The sequence below is a fragment of the Cornus florida genome, unplaced genomic scaffold (assembly GCF_030987335.1).
Source record: "Cornus florida cultivar Cherokee Brave unplaced genomic scaffold, ASM3098733v1 CherokeeBrave_3.0.0_Hap2_Chr11, whole genome shotgun sequence".
Classification (NCBI taxonomy): domain Eukaryota; kingdom Viridiplantae; phylum Streptophyta; class Magnoliopsida; order Cornales; family Cornaceae; genus Cornus; species Cornus florida.
The window spans coordinates 87,727,249-87,743,892 of NW_026775581.1; the positions used below are offsets into that span (position 1 = coordinate 87,727,249).

Consider the following 16,644-nt stretch of genomic DNA (forward strand, 5'->3'; position numbering starts at 1 on the left):
TGTAGCATGTTTATATGTTGAAAAAGAATTGTGTCTCAGTTTTGTATCCTTCATACTTACGAAATGTGAATGCAGGGTGGTCTTTTACTCTCTTCTTATTTTGGTTTCCAGATGATACTTTATCTTGCAGAGACGAGTCGGCATTTTGGATGTACTGAAATATTCAAGGAGCCCTCAAAATTTGCCTTGTCAGATTATTATGAAGACCATTTTGTCGTGCCTTACCAGAGGATTGTTTTAGTCACTAATAAACGAGTCATGCTGTTGCAGGTTGGTCGGGGGATTTAGCTCTACTCATTCTTTGTTCTTTTGACTGTTACACCATTTATTATTATGAACTATTACATCTGGCTTTATATGACTTTCCTATCTTTCTGCTTGGAAAGTGTCTTGCACCTGACAAGATGGATAAAAAACCATGCAAGATAATGTGGGATGTGCCCTGGGAAGAGCTCATGTCAGTGGAGTTGGCCAAAGCAGGCTGCCCCAGACCATCTCACATAATTCTCCATCTCAAAAATTTTAGAAGATCAGAAGCATTTGTTAGAGTCATAAAATGCACTACTGAAGAAGAATTAGAAGGAAGAGAATCCCAAGCTCTTAGGATCTGTTCAGTAGTGCGTAGAATGTGGAAAGCACACCAGTCCAACATGAAAAGCCTGACATTGAAGGTCAGAATTGCGAATGGATTCAAAATCACTATATTCACCATGGTGACAATAATTTGAGCTTATCTTAATAGCACATCATGTGTAATTTGCTTAGAATTTTCCATGTGCAGGTTCCTTCAAGCCAGAGATATGTGTGCTTTTCTTGGAGTGAAACTAATTGGAGAGACCCATGCAACCAGATCAAAGCCATTACAAAGTCCAGAAATCTCTCTTCGTCAAGTTCTGTATCTGACGACGGGAGATTTGTCAAACACACTATCAATTTCTCAAAGGTTTGGAGCAGTGAACAAGAATCAAAAGGGCGACGCGCTTTATGCCGGAAACAGGTGATCCTAATGTCAGCCTTGCTTTAGTCATTTTCATCTCGAGGTTTTGGTTGCCTGGATGTTGCAATCCTACTGTAATGTGTAATACACTCTTTTATATTCAACAGGCTTTGGAAGATGGTGGAATATGTAGCATTTGGAGACCAGTATGTCCTCACGGGTAATTACCAGTCCTCAGTTCATCCTATTCTGCTCTAGCCTAAGCATTTTAGTTTTTCTTCTTACCAGTGACTTTCCTGTATTACAACTGGTTCCACATCTATTCTTTTTCTTTTTTTTTTGATAAGTAAGAAATTTATAAAAGCGCTCAAAAGGGGAGCGCATCCCAAGGGAACAAAAACAGGCCAAAAAACTGGTTCCATATCTATTCATGGTATTTTCAGCATAATTCTCTAAAGTTAGTCATAAAACCTCATAATTAGATGTTAAATTGAAATGTTTCTTCTTTCTGTCAATCATTGCTTCTTCTCACAATAGGGGCCATTGCTTGGTGCAATGTTAAAAGCTCGGCTGATAACTGTGAGGACATGTTCAAGTATGAGAAGTCATTTTGTGCAAAACAATGCCAAAGGTTGGCTCTTTCCCAATTCTTCCCCTCTAGCACCTCACGCTGGTGGCACCAACACTGCTGATGCCAAAAAAAAAAAAGGGTCTTGATACCAATTTGGTACAGAACCCCAAAGATCCCTGAAATCATTTGTGGTAGAAAAAGAAAGGGATGAGAAGATAGATAGTAGATTAGATGAGATGAGGCTAGAAGAGGTGATGAGAGTAAGATGGTGAGATGAGACCTGATAGACACAGGGAATAGAGCAATAATAAGGAAAGAAGAATGGGAAGAAAGATTTCTGAAAACTCGCAATAATTCTCAATATCAAAGTCTAAATGGGGAAGAAGAACTGGAAGAGAGATTTCTGAAAAGTCACAATAATTCTCCATACCAAAGTCTATATAATGCATTACAAGAGCTTCCCTTATGAAGGGGAAACAAAACAAAATAGGAAATAAAAGAAAGATACCTTATAAACCCACAAAACCCTAATAATAATATAACCTTAAGCAAAAGCAGTGTTATTAAAAGCCCAAGGCGCATTGGGGCACTAGATGTCCTTTGGAGCCTAGGCGCGAGGCCCATGCGTAAGTGAAGCGAGGCGAGGCGAGCAATTGAAAATTTGAACTACCATAAAGCATTCATATCTCATAAGTCATATTTATATTCTAAAAATTAATATCAAACATGAAAAAGTATATCCATCAACCATATAAGCATCCAAGAACCATGAAAGTACATCCATGTATCCAATTCCAAAGACTTCAAGCTTTAAAATCCAAACGAAACATGAGACCTGAAAAACAGCAGGAATGTTAACAACAACAACAAACAAAACTGGAAGATAGGGAATAAGAAAAAGAAGACGGAGAGATAGACAGCAAAAAATAGAAAATAAAAATCGGTTAACAAGAAAAGGGGAGAAAAAAACGTAAAGACAGAAATAGACGAAGAGAGAAGTACACGAGAAGAGAGAAGCCGTTAAAGAAGAAAAGAAAAAAAAAAAAAAAAAAAAAAAAAAAAAAAATACACACAGAGAGAAGAAAAAAGAACTGACCTGGCTTCGCGTTCGTCTCTATAGGGCTTAGTTGTTCATCTCATCTCTGTAGGGCTTCCTTGTTCGTCTTGTCTCTGCAACTTCATCTCAGTCTCACTCTCACAAGTGTTCTCTCTTTTTGTCTGACTCTTGCCTTTCCTTTTTGTTTATTCTTTTGATCAAAAGTTCCAGAATTTGCCAAAACTTACCTTTTTGTCTTAAGGAAATATAATAATCATTTATGTTAGAAGTTTTATATATAACAATGGGTCGTTATGTAATTATGTTTAGTTAATAGGCCGTTTGTGTTATTATGTAAACCTTGTAACATATATAAGCCTACATAGGCGTATTATGTTTTGTAAGTTGTTTTTGAATACACAGAGAATACGCTTTTGCTCTCTCTCTTTCTCTTTGATTTTGAACATGGTATCAGAGCCAATGATCATGAGTGTGAGAGTTAGTAGGTGGGTTGGTGGTGAATCACGATCAGAATCACGATTTGAATCACGATCAAAATCGTGATTGTGGTTTTGATGTCTTTGTCGGCAATTTCTTGTTCACCGTAATCAGATCTGAAGTATGTTCGTTGTCGTTTCTGCCTTCTTCATTGTCACCGGCAGCTCCTCTTTGGTGGTCGTCGTCTCTGCCTTCTTCGTCGTCGCCGGCAAAAGTTTCTTCGTCTTGATTTGCAGAGGTCGGCCGGAAGTTGATTCGGCCGCTGCTTGTTGATTCGGCCGCTGCTCGTGGTTGGGTTGCAGTCGCCTCCGCCGTATTGTTTACCGGAGTTTGTGACGGAGTGAAGAAGAAGACCCGTGTTTGGCTACACGGTTGTGCTACTCCAACCCTGGTTTGCTAAACCTGGGATAGTTATTCCAATCCCGGTTTACTAAACCAGGGATAGTCTAGATCCGGTCCGGTTCCAAGATCCGACCCGTACCAGGATCCGACCTGTGCCAGAATCCGACCTGGTTTCAGACCCGCTTCTAGGTTCGGCCAGAATACAGAATTTTTTTTTCTCTCCTTTTTTCTTCTCTGTTTTGCTGGATTCAACATGGCCTCAAGTTCAAGTTCAGATTTGCTTCCACCCACGAACAGTCTTAATTCTCCCATGACTTCAGTTAAGCTCAATGGGAAGAATTACATATTGTGGGCCAAATCTGTTGCCATTTTTCTCAAAGGCAGAGGTCTTGGTTCTCATTTGACTAAAGAGAAACTCAAGGCAACTGATACTTCCTTTGATGCATGGGAAAAGGAAGATGCTCAGATCATCTCTGTGATGATAAACAGTATTGAACCCCAAATTAGTTCAACGTTACTTTATTTGGATACAGCCAAGGAGATATGGGATAGATTGCAGCAGTTATATTCTGGGACAGGTAATATCACCCGTGTTTATGAGCTATGTAAACAGTACTTCAATCTTGAACAAGGTACTCAAAGTATAGAAGAGTATTATTCCAAAGTTATGGGAGTCTGTGAAAAGCTGAATATGTATCAGCCCATTACTGCTGATGTTCGCAGTATGCAACAACAGCGTGCGGACTTTAATGTTGTCCATTTTCTTACTGAGATTGCTCATATGGAGGAGATTTCGTGGCGTCAAAAGTCTCGGGCTTTGTGGTTAAAAGATGGTGATCAGAATACAAAATTCTTTCATAGACTGGCCAATGCTCACAGAAGGTGTAATCATATCGGAAGTATTCGGATTAATGGTTTTGATTTGTGGAGAGAAGAAGATGTGCGCGGAGGAATTGCTTCTTTTTACCAGCAGCTTTACACTGAAACTTTGGATCGAAGACCTACTCTTGATGGTCTTCCATTTAATACTATTTCTGCGATGGATAGGGATAGTATTGAGATTCCATTCACGGAAGAGGAAGTGCTTAAGGCACTTTCTAGTTGCAATGGGGACAAAGCACCAGGGCCAGACGGATTTACTATGCGCTTTTTTAAGGAGAGTTAGGAGGTGGTGCGAGAGGAGGTGATGAGTACTTTTCAGGATTTTTATTCTCATGGCACATTTGAAAAATCTTTGAATGCATCTTTTATTGCTCTCATCCCTAAAAAGGGCGGTGCATCTGATATCAAGGATTTTCGGCCAATTAGCTTAATCGGATGTATGTATAAGCTTATTGCCAAGGTTCTTGTTTCCAGGATGAGTAAAGTGTTGGATGGTCTTATCTCAGAATCGCAGAACGCTTTTGTTGGTGGAAGGCAGATTTTGGATTCTGTTCTTATTGCTGGGGAATGTGTTGACTCTAGATTAAGAAGCGGGGTTCCTGGCGTTTTGTGTAAGCTTGATATCGAGAAAGCTTATGATCATGTTAATTGGAAGTTTGTTTTGTATCTTCTTCGGAGGATGGGATTTGGTGATAGATGGATAAAATGGATTGACACTTGTATCTCATCAGTTATGTTTTCTGTTCTTGTGAATGGCTCTCCTGTGGGTTTTTTTGCTAGCTCGCGTGGTCTGCGACAAGGTGATCCATTATCTTCTTTTCTTTTTCTCATCGTTATGGAAGGTCTGACTAGATTAATGAGAAAAGCGGAAGATTTGGGTTACATTAGGGGTTCAGAGTTGGCAGAGATGTTGATCATCAGATCCAGATTTCCCATCTTTTATTTGCTGATGATACTTTGGTATTTTGTGATGCTGATATTTCTCAACTCAGATATCTGAGGTGCACTCTTGCTTGCTTCCAAGCAGTTTCTGGGCTTAAGATTAATGTCGGAAAGAGTGTGCTTGTTCCAGTGGGGGATGTTCCAGATATTTCCTCCTTAGCTGCTGTTTTAGGGTGCGGAGTTGGTTCTTTTCCTCTTCCTTATTTAGGATTGCCTTTGGGAGTTTCTTCTACTCTGGTTGGGAATTGGGACTCAGTGATTAATAGATATGAGAAAAGATTAGCAGGATGGAAAAAGCAGTATCTATCTAAGGGTGGGAAAGTCACACTTATAAAGAGTACTCTTTCATCCCTTCCTACCTATTTTTTATCTTTGTTTTAAATTCCATGTTCTGTTGCTGATAGAATTGAAAAAATTCAGAGGGATTTTCTGTGGGGTGGAAGGGGAGAGGAGTTTAAGTATCATCTTGTTAATTGGGATCAAGTTTGCCAACCATTGAGATTCGGAGGGTTAGGCATTCGAAAAATTGTTCCTTTTAATCGTGCTCTCTTAGGAAAGTGGTTATGGCGATTTGGAAGGGAACGACATCGTCAGTGGAGAAGAGTTGTCTCGTGTCGTTTTGGTGAGGGGAGTGGGGGTTGGTCATCTCTTCCAGTCACTATTACGGGAGGCGTTGGTTTGTGGAAATTTATTCGGAAGGGATGGGATGTTTTCTCTACTCTTATTAGATTCAAAGTTCGTAATGGCAGGCATGTTCATTTTTGGGAGGATCTTTGGTGTGGCGACCAGTTGCTTTCACACTCATTTCCTAGGCTTTATAGCATTGCAACTAATAAGCATGTTTTCGTGATTGATTGTTATCATCTTGATAACAATGGAGTTACGTGGGATGTGCGGTTTAGGCGGCCTTTTCAGGATTGGGAAATGGAGGAAGTTTCTGCTTTTTTGGATATTTTGTATAGGCAGAAGGATATTGGCAGAGGGTGTGATGATATTTTGTGGGTTCCTTTGGCTATTGGTCGGTATGATGTCCGCTCTATGTTTATTCATTTATCCAATTTCGTTGGTTCCGAGTTTCCTTGGAAGTCCGTGTGGTGCTCTAAAGCCCCTCTTCGAATCGCGTTCTTCGTTTGGACAGCTACATTGGGGAAGATTTTGACTTTGGACAATTTGAGAAAGAGAGGCAACATCATTGTTAATTGGTGTTGTTTATGCAAAGATGATAGTGAATCCGTGGATCACATTCTTTTGCATTGTCCTGTGGCGTTTGGTTGTTGGAGTTTTATTTTCAGCATTTTCGGCATTTTTTGGGTAATGCCTAAGCACTCCTCTCAATTGATTAACGCTTGGAAAAGCTGTCCTGTTAAGAAACAAGCTTGTGCTTATTGGAAGATTGTTCCTCATTGTGTCTGGTGGTGTTTGTGGCGTGAGAGAAATAACAGATCCTTTGAAGGAAAAGAATCGTCCTTAGCTAATTTAAAAATTCATATTCTTCGTTCTTTATTCTTTTATGTTAGAGGAAGTACATGCTCCTCGATTGATGATTTCTTTGATCTCTTGGATTCTATTGGTCCTTAGATCTTTTCTCTTGTATTAGGGATGCGTTCCCCTTTTGAACATTTTTCTAATATATTTTTACTTATCAAAAAAAAAAAAAAAAAAATTTAGCAAAGAAATCAAAACTCAGTTTGGATGTCCAATTCGTATTCTACGTTCTGATAATGCTAAGGAATATTCTTCAACTCCTTTTGATACATATCTTAGTGATAAATGAATTATTCATCAAAATTCATGTGTTTATACTCCACAACAAAATGGAGTTGCAGAACGTAAGAATCGACATCTCTTAGAAGTAACTCGTGCTCTTTTGTTTCATATGCGTATGCCTAAACGGTTTTGGGGTGATGCTGTTCTTACAGCCTGTCATCTTATTAACCGTATGCCGTCATCTGTATTAAATGGCAAATCTCCACATTTTATTTTATTTCCTGATTCTCCCTTGTTTTCTCTTCCTCCTAGGGTTTTTGGATGTGTATGTTATGTCCACAATCTTGGTCCTGGTTTTGATAAACTAGACCCACGTGCCACAAAGTGTGTATTTCTTGGCGACTCTCGCTCTCATAAAAGTTATCACTGCTATAGTCCTGTTTCTCAACGGTACTTTATTAGCGCGGATGTCACATTTTCTGAGTCCATCCCATATTTTTCAGATACTGATTCACTTCTTGATATCAATCTTGAGTCGCCTCCTTCTGCAGTTCCTCTTCCCTCACCTTCTCTTCAATCTCAATCTCTGGTTCCTTCATCTGCCCCGTTACAGGTGTACACTCGAAGACCAAAGCCATCTGCTGTCGTGCCTCCTCCATCACCTCCAGAGTCTTTGGATTCGACAAATTCCACTGTGTCTGATTCCTCGCCGATTGCACTTCGTAAAGCTCCTTGCTCGTGTGCTACTAAACATCCCATTGCTCATTATGTTTCTTATAATTCCTTGTCACCATCATTCTCATGTTTTTCCTCTCAGTTGTCTACTACATTTGTTCCTAAGACTGTGCAGGATGCTTTGCCAGATTCGGGTTGGAGGAAAGCAATGCAGGATGAAATGGATACTTTGCATACGAATGGCACGTGGACTCTTGTTCCATTACCTCCAGGTGTCAAACCTGTTGGTTGTCGCTGGGCATATACTGTGAAGTATCTTCCGGATGGGTCCGTTGAGCGTTTAAAAGCACGTCTTGTTGCCAAAGGTTATACCCAGACTTATGGTATTGACTATGATGAGACGTTTGCACCTGTTGCTAAGATTTCCTCTATTCGTGTTTTGATTTCTCTTGTTGCTAATAGACATTGGCCTTTGTTTTAGTTAGATGTTAAAAATGCCTTTTTGCATGGTGACTTAGCAGAAGAGGTTTATATGGAGCAACCACCTGGGTTTGTTGCTCAGGGGGAGTATCTTCACACTGTTTGTCGCCTTAAAAAGGCCCTATATGGCTTGAAACAATCTCCACGGACTTAGTTTGGAAAATTCTCTGAGGCGGCATTAAAGTTTGGTCTTCAGAGGTGTCAGACTGACCATTCGGTATTTCACCAGCGCACTAAAGCTGGTTTCATAATTCTTGTGGTGTATGTTGATGATATTGTGATCACAGGTGATGATTCTGAAGGCATTGCTAAGTTGAAGTTGTTTCTGCAATATCGATTCCACACTAAAGACTTGGGTAAACTTAGGTATTTCTTGGGTATTGAAGTAGCCAGATCCAAGACAGGTATAAGTTTATCCCAACGAAAGTATGTGTTGGACTTATTAGAAGAAACAAGTATGTTAGGTGGTCGTCCGGTTGATACTCCTATGGATTCAAATAGAAAACTTGTAGCTGATGTGGGTGATCTATTTAGTGACCCGGGCAGATTTCGTCGCCTTGTTAGGAAATTAATTTATCTCACTATCACTCGACCTGATATTTCATATGCTGTTAGTGTTGTAAGTCAGTTCATGGGAGCCCCTAGAATGCCACACTGGATTGCTGTTCTTTGGATTCTCCGATATCTCAAGCAAGCTCCAGGTTTTGGGTTACTATATAAACCAAATGGTCATCTCAGGGTGGAAGGTTTTACAGATGCTGACTGGGCCGGTTCTCCTTCAGATAGGAGATCTACTACCGGTTACTGCACATTTGTAGGAGGAAATCTAGTTACATGGCGAAGTAAAAAGCAAACGGTGGTAGCTCGATCTAGTGCTGAAGCTGAGTATAGGGCAATGGCCCATACCACTAATGAGTTGACATGGATACAACATTTTCTAAAAGAATTTGGGTTGACAGTTGAAGCTCCTACTCCATTGTTCTGTGATAATCAAGCAGCAGTTCACATTGCATCAAATCCTGTGTTTCATGAGAGGACCAAGCATATTGAAGTTGATTGTCACTTTATTTGAGAAAAAATATTACGTGGGAGCATCTCTACTCCATTCGTGAAGTCTGAAGATCAATTAGCTGATATGTTTACAAAAGCATAGGGTCATAATCGATTAAGAACTATCTGTTCCAAGCTGGGATTATTTGATATATATTCTCCAGCTTGAGGGGGAGTGTTAGAAGTTATATATATAATAATGGGTCGTTATGTAATTCTGTTTAGTTAATAGGCCGTTTGTGTTATTATGTAAACCTTGTAACATATATAAGCCTAAATAGGCTTATTAGGTTTTGTAAGTTGTTTTTGAATACACAGAGAATACGCTTTTGCTCTCTCTGTTTCTCTTTTGATTTTGAACAATTTAAAAAGAAGAAAAGTCAGGCGCGCCTAATGATTAGGACAAGGCGCAGCCCAGGTGAGTGCGTTTGGACTGACAACAGGTGCTAGACTTGCGCCTAGGGGCGCGCCTTTGATAATACTGACTGAAAGAAACCCTGAACTATTAAAATTAACACCCTAAAGTAAAAGAAATTTTCCTCAATTTTAATTTCTCTCTTTACCCCTTAGCCTCAATTAAGTGTAGTATATGTGGCATGTGGACTTCTTGTTCTCCAATTCAACTGCAAAATGGTCTTTATTTTGTTCCCTAACAATGAACAGATAGGAATATGTTATTGTGTTACTTCTTTGAACCTGATAAACTACTGGCTTAAGGTTTCAAGTTTTTTTTCCAATCTTTTGTATTCAATGAACCAAAAAATTGATGAATTTTTTTCTATGGTTCTGCTATTTAACTCATTCTAGCTTAAGCATTTTATTCTCTTTTCCGGATACTAGTAAATTGCACCATTGCAGCTGGCTACACTTTTATTCAAGGTGTTTTCAGCCTGTAGTCTCTTGTCTTTTAAACTTGGTCATAATACCTCATAATCTGTTGTCCAGCCGTATGTTGATCCTTGCTTCAAATTCTGTTTTATCATTTACAATTCATGCATTGCTGTCTAACAACAAGCATCTAGGATATATGTACAAATTTGTGGTTATTAATATGAACCAGATAAACTACTGCTCCAGTTTTTAATCAAGAGAGTAGTAATTCAGATATCTACTGTGGTTCTTATATAACCTTCAGTAACACACACTTCATTTTAACTAGTTCTAAAATCGTAATTATCATGCTACAAAGAGGAAGGAATATAGAACTACATGATCATTTGCTATTCGGTTTAAATGTTTTTCCAAAGAAATGGATTAACGTAGATTATATTTACAAGAGTAATGGAACTTAGGTGGTTTTGTTTAATGTGATGAATGCTCTCTTTGTACTTTTCTAGTTGATCCATGCATCTTCTTTTACATAATAATCGAAATGTTTGCTTTGTACTACAAGATGCTAGTAGTATTCTTGATATCTTTTATTCTGCAATATGCTAGTAATGTTCTTAATATCATTTTTGAGACCTAAATACAGAATTTATCCTTCAGGTACGTCTCAGTTGGGGATATAGCTCGTGTTGGCAGCCATCCTCCAAATGTAGCTGCTGTGTATCGTAATAGTGACAAATTGTTCTCACTTCCGGTGGGTTATGACCTGGTAAGATCGAAAAAACAATGACAGAAATTTGGGCAAATTGTACTAGCTTTGTTTTCAGATCTCAAGAGTTCATTTTCATTTTTTTTTCCCCACCCCACCCCCCCACCCCGGTTCTCCTCCACGGAAATTGTTTACCCAGAGTCTTGAACCTGAGACCTGATGCTTCATGAGGTACCAGGGCCCAAGTTCTCACCCGCTAAGTAATGAATGGATTTGAAATCAAAGGATTTGAGTTTACACAAAAAATTAACCATTGAAGTTCAAGGTGGTGTTAGATTTGAAGCATTAGAGAAATATATAATAATCATTGTGTAACTTGAGTCCTTGCCAGCATGGATTTCATATAACTCCTTACACCTTGTTATTTTTGTGATATTGTGGCCCCAATATTGTTTCGGCCCGGATCACGTTGTGACCCGGTTTTGACCCGTTTCTCTTGCGGATCTTAGTAAGGATTCCATATAACTCCTTACACCTTGTTAATAGTGTGATGTTGCGTTCCGAATTTTGTTTCGACCTGGGTCGTGTTGTGACATAGGTTTGACACCAAAAAAATTAAACCGTTTTTCTCTTGTGGATCATGGACCCAGTTCTAGAATTCTCTTGTAGCCTAATATATAATGGCGTTTAAGATTTGGAGTGTGATATTAGTGTGAAAGAGAGCACTAAAAACCGCAGGAAAGAGAGAGCGCTAGGGTTTGAGGGCTAAAACTTGTAATTTCCTGATTTTCACATAGTGAAATCTTTCGTTGGATCTTCACCGTGGTGTGTGTACTTCTATCTTGATTCTTGATTGTGTTCTTGGTTCGCGGTATTTGTCGCAACAATTTGAATTCCATGCATATTAATCTTCCAATCCATTCATCCGAAATCTCCTCAATCCATCTAGCTATATCTCTTACACAATTGAAATTAAATCCATTTGGTGGGCGAGTGTGATGTGGGAAGGTGCGAGACACTGGGCGAGCTACGGGTTGCACAATCCCATATCGCTTGGGAAATGTAAAGTTGAAGTGCTTATATGTACAAGTTCCATCTCCAAATAGTACGAGGCCTTTTGGGGTAAAAACCCAATAACAAAACTGTACGGGCTTGGGCCCAAAGCGGACAATTTCATTCCATGTGGTGGAGTGGGTGACGGAGAACCTGGCCTGACCCGAGAGCTTGAAGACCACATGGCCCACACCTACTATTGGAGACGTGGGAAAGAAAGATAGAATTGGGGATTTTTGTTTATTTATTATTATTATGGGATATTTCAGCAATTTAGTGTTTTATTTATGGTAATAGGTTGATTAGGGTTTTTCTTCGATGCCTATTTATATGTTGGTTTAGACATTGTGAAGGGCAGCTTTTGATGATTATTATTGATATTGAATCTTGAGATTATCGTGATTTCTTCTCCCTCTGAATTCTTCTTCTCTTCTGATTCCTCTTCCCTCTATTCTTCTTCTCTCTCTCTCTCAATCTCTTTCTGATTCTACTTGAATTCTGATTTCGAATTGCCCCTACCCGCTGCTGCATCAGTGGGTTGTTACAATTCATTTAAAATCCTTCAATCCAAATGGAACCTTAGAATCATTGATGTCATATCTTACCATGGCGTGGTTTTAAACGCCTAAGAAATTGAACATGAAGGATTTTATTTGGAAATTTATATTGGGAATGTGCAACTTTTTTATGACATTTTGTTGTCAAACCCACTGTAGGCAATGGATTGGTGAGATTTTTATCGTTATGAATCAGTCCCACCACCTGGGGCTGTTTCAACGCCATATGTCTTATTTTCAAATTTCAGTTGTGTTTTGCACATGTTATGCATGTGATACCCCGAGAGAGAGAGAGATGTTGATTGCCTCAAATGTGGGTATCACTTGAGATAAGTTATTATATAATAAAATTTACTGTTATTTATTAGACATGCACCCAAGGCCACTACTTGGTGCACTTGTAAAATGATGGGTTGTGTAGTGTGAGAATGTGGGTTCAAATCCTGAGAGCAGCTATTTTGTACAAATGAATATGAGTACTGCCATAAGATACTTGTCCCTTTTTTCCATTTCCGGTTATATAAAAATTCATGTTCCTTTTGAAAAGTCAATTTAAAAAGATCTAATATTTAAGAAACTTTCCTTAAATTTTGAAACTTTCCCAAACTAACGGTTCGAATTTTAAACTTTAAATGGGTGGTTTTGGAATTTCAAAATGGACATTGCTTTTAAAACATGCCCCCTAGAAAGTCAAAATCCCCAATGGGACAGCTAATATGAGACAGAAATACTACTTTCTAGGATATCAGCATCAGCGCCATGACCAACCATCTAATGGCTCTCTAGTCATGCAGCTCATGCTCCAGTCTTAAGCATGCTGGATCCAACTTTTTGTGGGAACCTATGTAGTTTCATAATTTTAGCTTTCAATTTCAACTAATTGCTAAGGAATCTAGAGATAATGGATATCTGAGAAAATAGTGTATGAAATGCATATAACCCACTATTTACTTGTTCTTTTCGAGAGAAATAAAAAGCCCAAACCCTTGATCAATATTTTTTACATTTTGTTGCCTGATGCATGATTTTGGATTTAAAAGGTTATATTAACATTTGGCGATAAAATTAATATCTTTGCAGTAATACCAATTGTTTCCACGATTTTTTTTTTTTTTTTTTAATTCCACAGTTTGGTCTAACATGCGATGTATATTGGTGATATTTCTAATATTTGGTTGATTCTTGATGTTGAGAATGAAGACTGGGAGAAGTATCATGTGTGATTTTGTATTGGATTATGGTGTACTATGTTACACGTCTCTTGGATTATGTATAGAGTAATAAAAATAAAAAAGATCAGGGAAATAATTCATGGTGTTTGATAGTCAATTTGAATTTATGCCAAGAAGACTTATCAAAAAAAAAATTATGCCAAGAAGATCCTTAATGGAGACTATTTACTTATTTAGAGAATTAGTTGAAGATTTAAAGCAAAAAGATCTACATTTAGTTTTCATAGATTTGGAAAAAGCTTATGATGGGGTAATTTGGTGGACTTTACAAAGAAAATAATTTTCTTTAGGTTTGATAGGATATATGTGTGAGAATTAATACAACTTTACAAGTGGTTGTTTTAGATAGTTTACTTTGTTACTCCATATCATTTGGTTATATATGAGTGAACTAGATTAGATAAAAGTATATTCAATTCTATAAATAAATAAATATATATATATATATGTATATATATAGGATGGAGGGTTTTAGTCATAGTTGTTAAAATCCCGATTCTGGATCTTAGAATCTTATGATTCTACGATCCCAAATTGTCAAAACGATCCCAATCCCATCCAAAATCCCTGGGAAGTAGAATCTCAATAGGATCTGTAGAATCAGAATTAGGATTGTATAATCGCATAAGATCTTACGATCCTACCGACCCTACTAAATCGTGTTATTTTGTTCGTCTCCTGGATTTATTTGGGCCTACAATTAATTTTGGACTAATAAATTTAATCATTTTAAATATAAAGTAACACTTTAGCCTAGTTACATTTAAATTTTAAAATTAAAAAACAAAGAAACAAACGTCAAATGTAGAGAGGATCAACTCTGAATTTCAAAGGTATCATTCAAATTTTCAAAAATTTCCTCTATTTTGTTTTATTATTCTTAATTTCTCTTCTGTTCTTTCTTTTTCAGTACAAGGAACGAGATTCTATCTTTCCACCTATTCTTTGTCAATTCTGAAACAAAATTAAAGAAAGACTTCAATTTTTTTTTTTCCTTTGTTCTTTCTATCTCTATTTTGTTCCTATTTTTTTTAACCAAAAAGTAAACTTTTCAACTAAATTGCTCATACAATTAGGCAACTAAATTGTACTCTCTCTCTATTAGGCTTTACTTTAATTTCTTCTATGAGACTTTGATTGATTGTTTTGCTGATTTTTTGTTGAAATCAAGAAACTGATTTTAATTGTTTTGTCATGTGTCTATTATCTTTTAAGGTTAATTAATTTTGCTAGTGTTTGAACTGGTTATTTAGCCTATTCTCTACTTTTATCGAAAAATTTTGATTTAGAAAGTTAGTTTGACTTACTTTTGCAATAGTTTTATAGAATCTTACAATTCTCGATCCGATCCTACGACAATCCCATGGACCTCTCATAGATCTTGCGTAGAATCTCAATTCTAACAACCTTGGTAGTAATCTACATAAATCCTATTTTGAGTTGGAGTCATTGCGATTCAGCTTTTCTTTATTTTCTCACAGTTGATATGTCAATATTAATGCTAGATTCAATTTGCAGGCAGTATTTGTTCTGAATGGTTTTTTTATTAATATCAGCAATATTGTTTTCTCATTTAAATGATTTTTTGCCATTATGGAATGTGGAATAATTGAAAGTGTTTTACAGGTTTGGAGGAATTGCTTGGATGACTACAAAATGCCGGTATCAATTTGGCATCCACGTGCTCCAGAGGGTTTTGTGTCCCTTGGATGTGTTGCTGTATGTGGTTTCTCAGAACCGGAATCCGATATGATATACTGTGTGGCAGAGTCACTTGCTGAGGAGACTGTATTTGAAGAGCAGAAGGTTTGGTCAGCACCAGATTCGTATCCCTGGGCATGTCATATTTATCAGGTAAAAAGCGATGCTCTTCACTTTGATGCCTTGAGGCAACCACGGAATGAATCTGACTGGAAGCCGATGCGGGTTGTCAATGACTCTTAGCATTCACTACAACCATCAGAAGCTCAATGATCAACATGTTGCAATTATGATGGGCCCTTCACATTCTGGTTGCTGAGGAATGTCCTCGGCTTATACAAAAATGGTTTTGATTTGTGGTATTTTACTCTACAACCAAGAATAAGAATAACAAGATCATCAACTCTATAATTCTTCAGAAGTTTGGGAAGCAGCTTCCTTTCCTGTTTTCCATCGAGCGTGCTAGTTTCCAGGAAAGTACACGAAGCCGAGCATTGTAGAAGATACACACAAGTAATAACAAAAATCTGCCTTTACAAATTATGGAAGTTGGGGAATGTTTGAACAGCTGTTTTGGGGTTGCATGGACAAAATTTTCGGTATGATCTCCCAATATGGGCCACATTTGGCTGTGTCAGAAAAATTATGAACCGTAACAAGTTTATTTTAAGGAGCATTTGGCATGGCTTGGGAGTTGATTGCTTTTGTGCTTTACACGGCATGTGAAGAAACAAATCAAGACATTAAAAGTTGCTATATCTTATTAAACCAAAATTGAATTGGAATCATGCCGTCTCGTGATAGTTGTGATCTTAAGAGATGACCTGATTGATATATTGTTCTTGAAGAAGAATGGTTCAACAAACACGATGCAGAGCGGGCTAGCACTCGATCGAAACTTAGTGAGCAAAGAAATATGGGTTTGCACAATGGTGTAAACAACTATGGCTTAATTTTTCTACCTCATTGGATTATACTGTAAATATCAGTGAGACTGGTCAAACTATCCTGTTACGAAAGTAGCTGGTGTTGTCTGTTAATTGTTGGTTTTTTTCCTTATTGGAACCACAATTTGAAAATGAAATGCTGAAAATATCAGGCGCAGAGGTGTAATCTGATGTATATTTCTATAGGGTTCATGGCCATGTAAGAGAATATTATCTCGATAAGCATCATTTGTTTAGAGTTTTGAAGACTGGCTTTAATGAAAGTCTCGGGAGAGTAATTTTGAAAATGTTGGTTCTACTGAGTTCTCGGGACTGTAAATGATTCCATAATTTGTACATTGGTATAGTTACAACCAGCCCTTTCAGTGGGTCTGGGTTTCAGTCTTTGGCCTACCGGCAGCCTTTGAACCCTGCCCATGAAACCTAAATTGTGTAGAAAATAAGTGATAATAATTAGTATAATTACAAGTTTAGTAACTTTTTATGTTTTAACATAA

General features: G+C 37.7%; 1 protein-coding gene across 1 annotated transcript in view; it reads left to right on the forward strand.

Moving 5' to 3' along the window:
- LOC132283907 (uncharacterized) overlaps positions 1 to 16,434 on the forward strand; it is a 141,273-nt gene extending 124,839 nt beyond the window's left edge. Inside the window, exons 59-64 of the mRNA XM_059785943.1 lie at positions 112 to 270; positions 387 to 671; positions 782 to 997; positions 1,105 to 1,157; positions 10,609 to 10,717; positions 15,126 to 16,434. Of these exons, the coding sequence (XP_059641926.1) occupies positions 112 to 270; positions 387 to 671; positions 782 to 997; positions 1,105 to 1,157; positions 10,609 to 10,717; positions 15,126 to 15,443 (1,140 nt within the window). The 3' untranslated portion in view covers positions 15,444 to 16,434. The remainder of the gene's footprint in view (positions 1 to 111; positions 271 to 386; positions 672 to 781; positions 998 to 1,104; positions 1,158 to 10,608; positions 10,718 to 15,125) is intronic.
- Positions 16,435 to 16,644: the final 210 nt, after the last annotated feature.